Source organism: Benincasa hispida, chromosome 11, assembly GCF_009727055.1.
Source record: "Benincasa hispida cultivar B227 chromosome 11, ASM972705v1, whole genome shotgun sequence".
In the NCBI taxonomy this organism is placed as follows: domain Eukaryota; kingdom Viridiplantae; phylum Streptophyta; class Magnoliopsida; order Cucurbitales; family Cucurbitaceae; genus Benincasa; species Benincasa hispida.
The window spans coordinates 53,844,449-53,858,710 of NC_052359.1; the positions used below are offsets into that span (position 1 = coordinate 53,844,449).

A 14,262-nucleotide genomic window follows, 5' to 3' on the forward strand; every position below is an offset into this window, starting at 1 on the left:
ATTCTCTTAATTCTAATTTGAATGTTTCAAATCAACTTATCACACTATTCTAAGGCTAATCCGTTTGTGAGCTAGTAGGGGACCTAGTGAACCTACAGATCATGGACTCCAATAATCTGAGATTAATTGGCTAAACTCTTTACACCAAATTAACACTCATTCATTAACTACTAGATCACTCCACTAAAACCTGTAGTTACACTCCCCTTACTGTAGATATATTGTGCCCACTTTAATAAGTTAACCATTCACAGGTTTTTCGTAATAACGACTGGGTCAAAAGATTGTTTTACCCCCGAGATTACCTCTTGTTCCTTAAGTCCCACTGATCCTCTAATGAATAATTGGTTTGTGATCCAGTATCAAACCGAGTCACTCTCGGCCCAATGAAGGAGAGGATCCTTGTTCAAGACCCGGAGTCAGCACTTTAGGAAATAACCTCTCTACTATCCCTGAAAGCGGGTAGGAGTGTATTCCATCTTGCATCCTTTGTCCCCAACTATCTATTTGGTCTTACCCTGAAATGGGAAGCTTATTGAGCCAGCGTTGTTGAGCCAATCTTCACCTATGCAAATATAAGGATAATCCTGAAAAACAAGAGTTCATAGTTAGGTCAGAATTAAGGTCAAGTTACCTATGTCATTGTTTTGAAATAGTCAGTCTTAAATAGTCAACAACATTCTAAAGTAAGAGTGGCTTATTTCGTGGTTTGATCTTGTGCAAACTCATTGCACAGGATACCCCCACTCCTCATGTCATGACATGTATGAATTAGGATCACTTTGTCTGTAGCACTTTACAACTCCTTGTAACAACTACAGAATGGGCAGCATCCGATAGTGTTATCAGAATAAGACATCCAACCTTATTCATATACTATAGATCATTTTAACTATCTACTCGAATCTGATCCACTTTTATGTCTTCACATAAAGTTCAAGTACTCATATAATAGTCATAGATCTTTTAGTTTATTGGATTTATTTCTAAAACGAAATAAGCAATTCATATATTCAATAACAAACTTTACGGAATGAGTTTATTGTTTACAAACCACAAGTTTTAGGATATAAAATCCAATAGTATGTAGTTGAAAAGTATGTAACATATAGCAAAAAAAAATAATAATAATAAAATAAAATAAAATGAAAAAAAATTCCTATAACATTTTCTAGTAAAAATTAGTGAAAAATAGAGATTTGTGTTTTGATGACCCTCCAGATTTAGCGAAAATGAAAGTGAGATTTTTGAAGAAATGTGGTGAAATTCTATTAGTTGTTACGATGACAAGGGAGATTTAAAAATTTTTATGACATAATAAAAATATAGAGCAACGATAGGAAGAAAAAGAAAAAGAAGAAGATGCTAATAAAATTCATGGAGAAAAATTAGCTAGAATTAAAAGTTTTGCTTTCGCTTTGGTTTCTCATTTTATTTAAATATATTGTATAAGAAATGTAATTGGTTAATTGTTGTTCATTGCCCAAAAAAAGAAAGAAAGAAAGAAAGAAAATTAAAAGAAAAAGAAAAAATGCAATCCATATTTTATTCAAACAAAGATGGGTAGAATTATTGAATAAAAAAGTTTCAAAACAAAAATAGTAATCATTAAAGCATATTATTAAATAAAAAAGTTAAAAAAAAACTACATCAGGTAACTAGATATATGAACTCTACACCTCAAACACAAACATATGAACTTAGACCAAATAACTTCGCACCCTAAACACAGACATATGAACTCCATAGATATATGAACTCCACAGACATATGAACTCTAGACATCTTATCTCAACTATGTGCCTCAAATAGTCCCTGGAGATAACTTAGGCCAGACATTCTCTCTCTGCGCCCTAAACAGCCCCTTGGAGATAACTTAGGCCGTCTCATCTTATAAATACATAATTATAGCTCTAACGAAAGTAAGTCAATTATCACTCTTAGATCCTAAAGTTTTCACATTCTTTCATTTTGTACCAATGTGTAAGTTTTCTTCTCTTTTGTAGATCATGTTCCTCTCCAATTAAACAAATTTATTGTTGTTACCACGTGAAGTCATACTCTTTCTTCTGTTCAAATTTGGGCATCAATCGACTAAATTGTTATAAAGTTGAAAACGCATTGACTATATCATCACATATTAAAGTTCATGGACTAAATTATTACCTTCATGAAAGTTTAGGAATCAAAAGTGATTTCTAAACTCCCTCTAATACATGTACGGAAGTAATTTTGAATTGTTAAAATCACTTTTATTATATTTAAAATCACTTCGAACTTACCTTTAATCGCATAAAATCAATTAAATATTTATTTATTTTTTACTTTTCATATCATAAAAATTAATTTTAAATTATAAAAAATATATTTTGAAGTGATTTAGAAAATAACAAAAGTTATTTTTGACCATTTTAGAATCACTGCGGAGCATACCTTTATTACTGTTAAAGTGAATATAACTCACTCAAATGCATATAGTATGTAGTATTGTCCAAAAAATTTGGGATGTGATTTGATTTGATTTTATTTAAAAAAAGATATACTAGAACTCTCATAAGTCATATACAGGGGTTATGATTGGCACATGGCCTGTGATTGGAACTATAATAAGGTGTAAAATAGAAGTTTGGTTTTAGGATTCAATTCCATTTATTAATCAAAAGTTTGCCGGACAGAATAATTAGTCCCACGACAGACCAATCAAATTAAAGCACGAATACACAGATCGTGCAAGCTTACAATATCCTTCATACGATGAAACTATCCGTGTTGAACTGTCGTTTGGCCTAAACCCCATTCTCCCACCGCACTAACGTCTTTCATTCTCTACAACCCGTCCTACACTACTCGGTCCTCTCCCCCCTCCATCGCCGTACACCTCCTCATCATTTGATCCAACGGCAACCGAAATCTCATCATTGATCAACACAACGCAATCATGTGACGGCAAAAGAAAGTTAAACACTGTGGGGACAAAAAACCTGCTTCAGTTAACCTGATCGCGCCACGTGTCGCTTCAGTTTCTGAATGTGGAATGTCGGTTCAGATCTCGTGCCACGCACCGGCTTTTGTGTGGAACTGGCAACAGCCGAATTAACAGGAACGTTTCATTGCATAATTAATAGCTGCCCACTTTATAGCAAGTTAAAAAAAGAAAAACGAATTTCCTAAATTGCCCTTGAATATAAACCGAATATTCATCCTAACGGTAATCCAAAGTATGGGTCTCCATTAAGTGAATTTCTTAATTTATATTATCAAAGTGCTGTCGTTTCGTTTTACACCGAAGTGAGAGTTCAAGTTTGATCAATATTAATATCTATTAATTGGCTGGAGAGAGTCTTTGGAAACATAAAGCCCTCTTTGCAATTTCCGTCTCTATTCTTCTCATTTTATTATTACCCTTGGTTTAGCTGTTTATTTATTTATTCGTTTTTTTCGCTAAACAAGGCTTCGATAATGATTCCATTTTCCTTTTTTTTTTTTTTTTTTGTATATATATTTTTTACAAAGGGCAATTATACTAGATTCAATTGCGACGACTTTCCATTTAAACCGATTCTAAAGATTTAGAATAAATTTGGAGATGAACATTTAGGAACACATTCCCCTACATCAATCAAAAGTATTTTTTTTTAAAAAATTTTACTTTAATGTAAATAATATCATTTTATATATAAAAAACCAATTTAATCTACATTTTATTGTTTCTTTATTTGCTTAATGAATGTATTTTTATTTATAAACGATTATATTTTTTTAGTTAAGTGTACATAGTTTAGTCAATGTTTATCAAATAATAAAAATTTGAAAATTTTGTTATTCAATGTAATATGACTTAAAAGATAATACATTATTTCTATTTATCATACATTTTTTTAAGGCAATAAAATTGTCTTCTTGAATAAGCTGTTTTTATATATAGGAAAATAAATCAAAGTATTTACAAATAAAATAAAATTTTATTGTCTATCATAATTGTGACATTTTACTATTATTTGTAAATATTTTTATCAGTTTTATCTTTTATAAGACTGACCATATAAAAAAAACATAGACTTTTCTCATTAGTGGAACTGAATAAAATTGTCCATTTTCCAAATAAAGAAAAAATAGTTAATAGTATTAATTTAGATAATAGGCTAACAAGGAAACCAGAGTTACTTCTTGAAGCCCTATTTATTGTTATTATTTTTAAAAATACAATACAATAAAATTAGTAACTTAAGCTTTCCCCTGATGAAAAATGCAACCGAAGCCGTAATTAGCTAAAATGGTATATTTGGTTGAAATACATCTTAATCTAATTACATAATCAAATCAAATCTTTACCCCACATATAATATCTACAAATTCATTTAAATTTCCGTCCTTTATTTTATCATTCAAAGTTTCAAACTGAATTTATTTTAAATAAACACAACATCAAGCTTATCTAGAAAAAAATCGTCAATCATCAAAATACTCAAATTTGATCTCTCATTTCGTCTGACTATGCAATTAAATAGAAACAACCCATAAAAAATAATATTTGATGACATACATCCCTTCATTATTAAATTCAACGGGTGAATATATTAGATAACTTGAAAGTTAAAAAGAAATAAAAAAATTAATCGAATATTTATTAGTTTAACATATCTAAAATAGAATAGTTCAACTTGTATAATCAATCTCGAAGATAGAAATTTGATTTTCTATCTCACATATTGTAAAGAAAAAAAAATCATTATATAGAATTGGAGTTAATTTAAATAAAAAAAAGTATGTTATAACATTGAGATATGATTCGATTATACTTTTAAATTATGATATTTTGTTTTTTCCTAAAAGATATCTTTAAACTTTGAATTTATTATAAAAAAGGGTTTTTCTAATAAAAGCAATGAAAATTGACATGATAATTTATATGTTAAAATTATCCAACGTTTTACGTGAATGATATCACATGTGTTTTTCTATATAGACGGTGAATTTTCATATTATCTTAACTAAAAAACTCCAAATATATCATTTTCTTAAACAAACTTTAAACAGAGTAAAAATGAAAAAGTTTAAAACTGGATGGGTATTTATGAAAACTGAAAAAGCTTTAGTATTTTTGTTGGTATATAAATGATAAATTAAGTTGTAAAGAGAAAGAAAAAGGGTTAATCGTTATTAAGGAGAATTGCGTCAAAGAAAAATAAGAATATAGAAAAGGAAACTTTATAATTAGGAAGTAAAATGTGGCCTATAAATCCAAATGTAATCATTTGGTTTTAGAGAGAGAGAGTGGAAAGAGGGAAGGAGAAAGGTTTGGGCATCGTCGGGTATATTTCAGAGCTATATATAAACACCCGAAATTATTTTTCACGCCCTTGCCGGCCATACAATTCGGGCGCCCTCTTCTTTTTCCAAATCATATTCACGGAAAATCGACATTTGGGATTTTCAATCTCTCTGTTCTTTCTTTCTTTCTCAATCCCTCTTCATCGAACAACAACAATAATCAAACCCATTAACGACAAACGCTGCTATATTTTAATTAATCTCCCCGCGATGGCGTCCGGCGGTCCGACTAATTCCTGCAATGGAAGTCCACGACACGGCGGACCGGCCACCAAGACCAGACGACGCGTAGCAGACTTTATGGACCCCGATAGTCGTCTCTCCAACTCTTCAGATTTGTATGACGAAGAAGACAATTCCAACGGCTCCAATGCTGGGTCCCACCTCCACCATCACCATCACCATCACCACCATCATCCCGTCATTAGGCACTTTTTGTTTCGGACTCGGGCTTTGTGTTGGGTCCCTGAGCCTTGGCTCCTCAAAATGGAAGAAGGGTTTTTATTGACGGCCATGATCCTTCAGTCATTAGGATCCGGAAGAAACTTCGGCCGTAAGATTTTTGGGATTTTGATGTTCATGGCTGTTTTAACCGTCTTCTTCAAATTCTCCTTCCTTAATTCACATGTCGAGATTAATGGTAAGATGATCGATAAAGGACAATTGATCATACAGACCTTCAAAGAGGATTGGGCTATGGCGCAGAGAGCCGTCGCTGAAGACGAAGCCGTCGTCCCCAAACGCCGTCTCGAAAAAATTTCTGTGAGTAATTTTATTTTTTATTTTATTTTTGAACTTTTTTTTTTTTTTTGACCTTTTTCAGCCATGTTTCGCTCTGGAAAATATTCCATCGCCAAATAGAATTAAATGATATATAATCTTAGTCAAAAGGGAAGGTGGCGTGATGCGTGGCCCTTGTCGAGGAATTGAAATTTAATTATTTTTTCCTACTTTTTTTCTCCTTTTCTGGATTAAAAAAACCTCTTTGTTTTTATTTTATTTTGCATCTCATTCATTCCGGAACTGCTTCTGGAATTGTATGTTGGTGATATTGTTGGGTTTTCTAATTGTGTCCGGTAAAGTTTTGATTCTAATAAATAGTAATGGGGTTGGCAATAAATGCATCCTATTTCGTTTTCTTGTACTTTGAACTACTCAATTCGATAAATGAAATTAATTTGTTTCAGTTATAGTTGGAATTTATGAGATTCATTACTGATTATGTTGAGGGTTGTTTGATATTATGTCTTTAGCAGACGCCTGAAATTTGGATGAAACCGAAAAGCAACAATTTCTATCAGTGCATTATTCGCCCCAGGAATCGAATAAGTATGTATAACAGTTCCTTTATTCTGTAAAGCAAGGATATTTAGAACCCATTGAGTTTATTTCTCATTTCTGAACTTAATATGGTAGGACCTCGAGGTAAAACAAATGGATATCTGCTTGTACATGCCAATGGGGGATTGAATCAGATGAGAACAGGGGTGAGACTATTTCACTGGTTTTCCAAGAGTTAAATTTGTCAGCTAAATCATAGCCATGGATATCTTTCTGACTGAGATATGCCTTTAACTTGCTTCCAGATATGTGATATGGTTGCTGTTGCTAGGATTATGAATGCAACCCTTGTCCTTCCTTCCCTTGATCACGAATCATTTTGGACAGATCCGAGGTACTTCTTGTTTTTCATTTCATTGTTACTCCCAAGTCTGTGCTAGCTGATATTTTGCACATAACTTGTAAACTTTGGTTTTTGCAGCGATTTTAAAGATATTTTTGACTGGAAGCACTTCATCAGTGTTCTAAGAGATGATATTGAAATTGTTGAGACCCTGCCTCGCCGGTTGGCATCGGTGAAACCCTTTGTCAAGGCTCCAGTTTCTTGGTCCAAGGTTTAAGAATGCATCAATTCTTTGATGTTGTTTTTTTGCCAACTATTTGGATGTTATTTCTCACTGTCTGTTTAAATGCAGGCTAGTTATTATCGGGGAGAGATGCTACATTTGTTAAAGAGACACAAAGTGTTAATGCTCACGCACACTGATTCTCGGATTGCTAATAATGGTTTGCCATCTTACGTTCAGAAGCTTCGGTGCCGTGCCAATTATGAGGCTTTACGGTTCACCAAGGAGATTGAGGATCTTGGGAAGGTCTTAGTTGATAGATTAAGAAAGGGTGATGAACCATATATTGCTCTCCATCTGAGGTACTCTCACCTGTTCAAGTACTTGCAGTGTTATTTAATATGCGTACAGAGTAATCAAACCATGTGAATGTTGATTTCAGGTATGAGAAAGATATGCTTGCATTCACAGGCTGCAGCCACAACCTGACAGCAGAGGAAGAAGAGGAGCTCAAAGTTATGAGATACAATGTCAAGCATTGGAAGGAGAAAGAGATAGATGCAAAAGAAAAGCGACTTCTAGGGGGCTGCCCAATGACTCCTATGGAAGCAGCCATGTTGCTGAAAGCCTTGGGTTACCCTTCCACGACAAAAATCTACATTGTCGCGGGGGAGATTTATGGCAGCGATAGCATGGAGGCCTTTCAATTGGAATACCCCAATGTCTTTTCCCATTCAACTCTTGCAACCGAGGAGGAACTGGAGCCATTTAAGCCATATCAGAATCGCATGGCTGCCTTGGATTATATCGTGGCAGTAGAGAGTGATGTCTTTGTTTATACCTATGATGGAAACATGGCTAAAGCAGTGCAGGGCCATAGGAGGTTTGAAGGATTCAGAAAGACTATAAATCCTGACAGGTTTGTTCTCACTTCTCACTTCTCACTTCTCACTCACAGCCTTTCAAAAGGCACTATTATTATCTGTCTGTTGGTTTGACTACTGAGTCTACATATCAACTCTTTCATTTTTCAGGCTAAATCTAGTCAGGTTGATCGATCAGCTTGAGGAGGAGGCTATCTCTTGGGAAGAATTCTCCAAAGAAGTGAAGGAGTTACATAAAGATAGACTTGGTGCCCCATATTTCAGACAAGCTGGAGAGACTCCGAGGCTAGAGGAGAATTTTTACGCTAATCCGTATCCTGGTTGTCTTTGCAACAAGCCTCAGAATCAAACATTAAGACTAAAAATTGACGAGAAACAAAGTCTTAAGGCTTCACTGCAGAGATAGAATCATGAATTTACTGCAAACGCATTGCATCTTCTGCTAAATTGATGAGATGTGCCCATTGCTACAAGGCACACCACGCTGTTATGCGTTCCTCAAATTTGACTGGCATTTTCCAAGCCATGAGTTCATTACATAACCCAGATGGAAGATTGTACCGAGGTTTTGCCAGCTTCCTTTGGCTTCAAAAGCAGAAGTTCAATTTTTTTTTTCCTTCACATATTTTAGGTAAATGAATGGGTAATAGGATTGTGGTAGGTGAATTAGAGTCAGGTTCAGATGTAGTTTTTCTTTTTAATAGTAAATCAGGTTAGTTTTTACACCGACAGCTTCCCTGTCAATAGTAGAGAAAAAATTATTCATTCCATTCGTTATTCTTTGCATTATCATCCCCCCTTGATTCATAATGTAAACATTTGGAAAGGGAAAGGTAAATTGCCATTTCTTCCATGACTCTCTCTCTCTCTCTCTCTCTCTCTCTCGTGTTCATTTTTTTACACTTCCAACTCCAATGCCTATTCAAAGTCCAGCAATCTTTCCCATCTCATCCAAACTACTTGCACTTTTTGACTAAGAACAGAGGTAGATATCAGAGAAAGAATTACTATACATTCGATGGATTGTTCTATTAACTCAAATTAGCCCAATACACGTAATTCTATTGAATCCAATATGCCACAAGAGGGATATTGTATCCTACCACATTGATGGTACATAAACCTGCTCTTTCAGATTCTGTGTTGCACTTTCAGTAGGAAATCCTCTCACCGCACCAATTGTCCATTGAGAAATAATCCCGGCTGCAATTGCGAATCGAAGCTGCCTTTCCAAGGCATCTTGGTTTACAAGTATCTCCGGGAAAGTAGTTAGCTTTCTCATGATCCCAGCGACAACAGCATCACCAGAACCCGTCCTGTCACAGGTGAATGGTGTGATCAGCACATCTTCTGTACCGATGGCTACACCATGAAATGAAGGAGAATAGTAATGAATCCGCAATGTTCCATCTGTCACGAACAATAACTTGAGGCGATCGTGCCACAAGGGTGATATCTCCTCCGGCGTGTAATGGTAATGATCACGACGATTCTTGGTTTGTTCAATAGTTTGAGCATAGTATTGAGGCCTGTAGTTTCTTTTCTTTTCATAGTATTCTTCATCTAGCAGAAACTCCAGTTCTTGCCTTGAAACCTCAATAATGTCAGCTTCATTCCAGGCTTTCTTGATGTATTCTCGAGTTTCGTCGCGCGATTTCCACAATGGCAATGGCAAATTTAAATCAAAGAAGATAAGCCCGCCAAACTTCTTGGACAACTGGATTGCCTTGAAGAGCGTTGATTTCATTGCAGTGGACAATAAAGCTTCTGAATTGAAATGGAATATCCTTGCCTGTGGTGAAACAAACACACAATTTCTCTTTTCAGCAAATCTCTAAACACACACAATGAAACAGCCAGTTTGAGTGAATATGGCTAATTTTACGGCTAAGTTACCTCTTTGAGCACCGCAAGATTGAGTTCGGAGCTAACCAGAGAATCCTCGGCAGGTTCCTTCACCGTTTCCATCTTCAACCTTCCGTCTTCAAACTTGATCTTCATGTAAGTACAGGCAGTTCTAGAATTCAAATCAAACTTCACTGCTCGAGTCTGTACTTTCTCTTTGTTCATCATCAACACGACCTCGTCCCCAAAATCGTCCTTCCCTACTTTCCCCATGAACGCAGCTCGGCCGCCGAGCCTAACGTGAGATATAGCCACATTGGAAGGCGACCCCCCTGGTGCCCTAGCGAACTCCGGCGGATCCCATTGGAGCATTTTCCACTCCGAGTACTTATCAGGATGCATCTGGTTATCGTGAACACGAATTGAGGGAACAAATTCTTTCTGTGCGGCGCCGAAGCAGCAGATCAGTGGAGGATCTTCGTATGGTATGTCCATTCCATCGTCGTAATTATCTGCTATTGAATCGATCGGCTCGTCTTCGGAGGCATGATCAAATGGGTTCCCTTCTGTGGTTTCATCTGTGATTTGGGGTTTCTTAGAACGCTTTGTTTTCTTTTGAGTGGAAGAAGAAGATGGAGATGTAGTTCCCTTTTTCCTCCCTCGGCGAGTAGGGCTGGGCGTTTCAACAACCCCATTGCCGTCGCCATTGACGGAAGCTCTTGGTGTGTTTTGTTTCAGGGATTGAGATGAGCTCTGTAAATGATGTGACTTGAAAATCAGAGATAAATCTAGAGTTTTAGCTCTGTAATTTGATGAGTAGAAAGGAAGAAAACAGGAAAATTGAACATGGGGGAGAGAAAGGGTTGAAGGAAGGAGCTGAAATGAAGCCATGGCTGCTTCAATTTTAGGGTTTATCCATATTTGCCAACAAAACTTATCTTCAAACCCAAAAACCCAAAAGAAAATTACTGTCGAGCTGGCGTGTCTTTTTCTCGCTAAATAGAATAGAAAACATCAAAGCTTGAAGTTCATCTGACGGCTATAACTTTATTTCTTCATCTGAAAATCTCTGTCAACCACTCGATTAAAGCGGGTCGTCACCCTCAATTCCTTTCTTCCCCTTAAATCAACACGTTGTTTGTTTGACTAATCTTCACCGCCATTCTCCAAAGCTGAAACCCTGTCTCGCTCGCTCTCAGAATTCATCGAAAGAAAGGTGAGAAAACGAGAATCTCTATTTGATTATGTTCACTTTCGATTTCTCTTCGCGAATTTCTTCTTCTGGGTCCAAAAAATCGTGATGTAAATTCCCAAATCATAAGATTTCCTTCATGATTCCTTCCAATATTGGAAACCCCCTTTGCCTTTTTCTGTTGTAAGGATGATCGGTTCATGATTTGACAAGTTTTCTCGTTTTTGCACATGAAGCAGATATGGGATTCTGGACCTTCTTAGAGGGGCTTCTGCTGTTTGCAAATGCCTTTGCAATTCTGAACGAGGATCGTTTTCTTGCTCGGAGAGGATGGACATTAGCAGAGATGTCGAGAGAAAGAAGAAATACACTCAAAGGCCAGGTAATAGGACTCATCCATGCATGCCAATTCTTGAGACTTCCACTCATTCTTTTCAACATCATCATCATCATCATCAAGCTCTTCTCTGGTTGATTTCAGTATATGAGGTGAAAGAGGTCCCTGTAAATTACTCTATCTTGAAGCATTACATAATCAAATTGAGTGAAATATAGTTTCATTACTGGCAATATGTTTGTTTTTTCTTGAATGACAGATTAACACTCTAGTTTTTGCTCTTAACTTTAGCTTGCATTTTTGTTGTCAACCCACTTTCTGAGTTCATTTCTTTTGTTCACACAAACCTGTAGAAATGATACTAATACATATTCAATGGCTTCAAAATTGAAATGCAAGTTTGGAGGAGCGATCCAGTTTATCTTTACATATGATTGTATTATTCAGAAGAAAGAAACAGAGTTTAGAAATGATACTACATACATCAAAATCAAACACAGAATGCCTAAAAACGCTGCAAATCAAATCAAATCAAATCACTCTACTGGTATCATAACTTCATTAGTTCTCAAAGAAGGCAATGTCCAAGGTGGGTTATATCTTGCCAACACATAATCCCCAATCATCTTATGCCCATCTTTCTCCAAGCTTTTCTTTAGATTCTCCACCTTCTGCGCCACTACTCCCTCCGTTGCAATTCCGCTGAATCTCACGACGGCGAGTTTTCTCTCCCCTTCTTCCCTTATCACAACATTTTCATCCACCGGTTTAGGAGCCTCCTCCGCCTTCTTGTACTTGCTGGGTAGCACGAACTGCATCGTCATCGGCTTCCCTTCGCCACCGCCGCCCCCCGTCACCACCGGAGCTGTCATCGGAATTTTCTCCGATTTGGTTATCACCGGCGCCGTCATGGCCACCTTCTCGGACTTGATGTTCTGTGGCTGACCAATGGCTCCGATGTATTTGGCTAATACGGTGAAGCCACCGTCTCTGTTGCCTCTGAACTGGGTCGGATCGTAGGTGACTTCGGCCACCACTGATGGCTCGTATTTGCGGATTTCGTAGTCGGCAGTGGATTGAATCAGCTCGTACTTGGGGGTTTCGACACTGATCTTTCCGAGAATCAAACCCATATTTGGAAAACTTTAGATGTTGAGGTGGTCTAGAGGTTGCTGATTTATACGTTAAGAAGAAGGGCGGTTGCTTGAAGAAGGGGTTGGAATTGGGAAGTTCAGCCATGGAATAAGTGGTGGAAGTTGGAGAATGTGTTTGTGGCTTTTATTCGTCCACGACTACTTTGCTGCAAATGGATCTACCGAAGGAGATGAGTCAAAGCTTTCTTGTGTAAGTAATGCAATTGTTTAGAATCAGTTGCTTTGAAAACGTTTTGAAGCTATCCTGTGGAAATTTGGTAGAATGTTGGATTCACATTGGGGCTTGTAATGCCATATGACGAGAGATCGGAACGTTGTCACGCTGATGCAAGTTTAACCATATCCATTTCAGTTCATAATTTTGGTGCTTATCTTGTAGCTTTTCAATAGTCATTCTCCCAATAACCCAAGACCTTTTGATTTAGGTCGAAAGATGTCCTACAATGAAGCTTTTAATTACAACGACATCAAAGAAGATTAGATCTAAACCACGATGCATGATGCATAGCGGCAATTAGATATGGAAAAGAGGGATTAGGCACATTGCAAAAATCACCGCACGACAAATATCATATTTGGAGAAAGAAGGAGAAAGCAATACACAACAAATGTAGAGTCTTCTCTTCTTTGGTATTTCACCTGGTGACGAAAAGAGGCAGAGTAGTCCTTTTTATTCAAGGAGCAGTGATGACAACAACTAGATGGGAGCAATGACGACGATAAACTGGAAGGTACAGTGATGATGACAACAAAACCAAAAAAGAGACCTTGGTAGAAGCTTCATCGGAAAAGGGTTGAAGAAGATGATAACAAAGGGAAAAGAAAGGAAGCTACATCAATATATATATGTATACACACACATACACTCAATTAATAAAATTCATCAAATCAATCGAGTAACTTATTTAAGGGCCCATCATTTTGTTGTGAGTGTACAAGTGGTCCAAATACCTCAAGGGCCAATTTAAAACATTCCTCGAACTTCAAGCACTAAAATGCTTATTTGTCAACTTCAAACTTTTAAGACTAAAAATGTATTTTCCTGAGAAATAAATATATTTGACCTTAAATATTCATAAAACAATTAAACGATCCTAAATATTTCTACAAAAAAACAAATCAAAAAATAAAATATTTATACAAAAATAAAATTTTGTAAACAAATGATTTAGAAATATATATCGTTGGTTTAAAGAAACACACAACACATCATTAAGCATTCAAATTCATCAATTTTGATTACAAATTAAGCATATTCATCAACTATGAATAGGGTTTCATTATATATCTTTCAAGATACTCTCCAATCTTGAAATTGAGCTGAAATCTTCTCTAATTTTTGTTGTGGACCACCACTAGAGCTTCCTTACTATTCTTTAGGAGCCTTATATTGAGTTGTGATACTCAAAATAAGTTGAATCAGAGGGAATAAAGGAGTACGACACTGGTTTATCATAGCTAAAGAAACCCTTTCTTCTAGCTTCAGAATTTTAGCAGATTCAATCAATTTGCATGAATTTTTCCTAGCCTTGGAGCTTCAGTTTTGTACCATGAATAAATGTAATCAGATTGCATCAAATAATTTCAGCTCCTCTAGGGAAGGCAATGGGACCAGCTGGGGCGGGGATGCACTCCCCATCCCCGTCCCCACCCCATTCCCCATTTTTGGGAG

At 36.3% G+C, this 14,262-nt stretch overlaps 4 protein-coding genes across 6 annotated transcripts; 2 read left to right on the forward strand and 2 right to left on the reverse strand.

Moving 5' to 3' along the window:
- The first annotated feature begins 5,249 nt into the window (after positions 1–5,249).
- On the forward strand, positions 5,250–8,915 carry LOC120092096 (O-fucosyltransferase 19-like). Of its 2 annotated transcripts, none has more exons than XM_039050299.1 (8): positions 5,250–6,093; positions 6,585–6,660; positions 6,748–6,818; positions 6,918–7,006; positions 7,094–7,226; positions 7,308–7,540; positions 7,621–8,097; positions 8,213–8,915. In XM_039050299.1, exons 1-8 carry the CDS (start codon positions 5,542–5,544, stop codon positions 8,466–8,468), a joined length of 1,887 nt encoding a protein of 628 aa, XP_038906227.1. In that variant the 5' UTR covers positions 5,250–5,541; the 3' UTR covers positions 8,469–8,915. The 2 variants fall into 2 exon arrangements, with proteins under 2 accessions (XP_038906227.1, XP_038906228.1); XM_039050300.1 differs by having other exon boundaries at positions 5,251–6,093; positions 6,588–6,660.
- Positions 8,916–9,048: 133 nt separating this feature from the next.
- On the reverse strand, positions 9,049–10,954 carry LOC120092097 (fructokinase-like 1, chloroplastic). The gene is made up of 2 exons (XM_039050302.1): positions 9,959–10,954; positions 9,049–9,854 (listed from the first exon to the last, which is right to left on the reverse strand). The coding sequence occupies exons 1-2, from the start codon at positions 10,796–10,798 to the stop codon at positions 9,162–9,164; spliced, it is 1,533 nt and encodes a 510-aa protein (XP_038906230.1). The 5' UTR covers positions 10,799–10,954; the 3' UTR covers positions 9,049–9,161.
- Positions 10,955–10,971: 17 nt separating this feature from the next.
- On the forward strand, positions 10,972–11,671 carry LOC120092099 (protein transport protein yos1-like). Of its 2 annotated transcripts, none has more exons than XM_039050304.1 (2): positions 10,972–11,123; positions 11,339–11,671. In XM_039050304.1, the coding sequence occupies exon 2, from the start codon at positions 11,341–11,343 to the stop codon at positions 11,572–11,574; it is 234 nt and encodes a 77-aa protein (XP_038906232.1). In that variant the 5' UTR covers positions 10,972–11,123; positions 11,339–11,340; the 3' UTR covers positions 11,575–11,671. The 2 variants fall into 2 exon arrangements, with proteins under 2 accessions (XP_038906232.1, XP_038906233.1); XM_039050305.1 differs by having other exon boundaries at positions 11,116–11,209.
- A 182-nt stretch (positions 11,672–11,853) lies between these two features.
- Positions 11,854–13,473, reverse strand: LOC120092098 (heme-binding-like protein At3g10130, chloroplastic). Its single transcript, XM_039050303.1, has one exon. The coding sequence runs from the start codon at positions 12,567–12,569 to the stop codon at positions 11,973–11,975; it is 597 nt and encodes a 198-aa protein (XP_038906231.1). The 5' UTR covers positions 12,570–13,473; the 3' UTR covers positions 11,854–11,972.
- Positions 13,474–14,262: the final 789 nt, after the last annotated feature.

What these genes read in the sequence shown, in the direction of transcription:
- LOC120092096 (XM_039050299.1), top strand. Translation starts at nt 5,542, where the DNA reads ATGGCGTCCGGCGGTCCGACTAATTCCTGCAATGGAAGTCCACGACAC. An exon ending in GCCGTCTCGAAAAAATTTCT is followed by an intron (nt 6,094 to 6,584) that starts GTGAGTAATTTT and finishes TTATGTCTTTAG; the next exon opens with CAGACGCCTGAAATTTGGAT. An exon ending in AAGACTATAAATCCTGACAG is followed by an intron (nt 8,098 to 8,212) that starts GTTTGTTCTCAC and finishes TTCATTTTTCAG; the next exon opens with GCTAAATCTAGTCAGGTTGA.
- LOC120092097 (XM_039050302.1), bottom strand. Translation starts at nt 10,798, where the DNA reads ATGGCTTCATTTCAGCTCCTTCCTTCAACCCTTTCTCTCCCCCATGTT. An exon ending in ATCTTGCGGTGCTCAAAGAG is followed by an intron (nt 9,855 to 9,958) that starts GTAACTTAGCCG and finishes GTTTCACCACAG; the next exon opens with GCAAGGATATTCCATTTCAA.
- LOC120092099 (XM_039050304.1), top strand. Translation starts at nt 11,341, where the DNA reads ATGGGATTCTGGACCTTCTTAGAGGGGCTTCTGCTGTTTGCAAATGCC.
- LOC120092098 (XM_039050303.1), bottom strand. Translation starts at nt 12,569, where the DNA reads ATGGGTTTGATTCTCGGAAAGATCAGTGTCGAAACCCCCAAGTACGAG.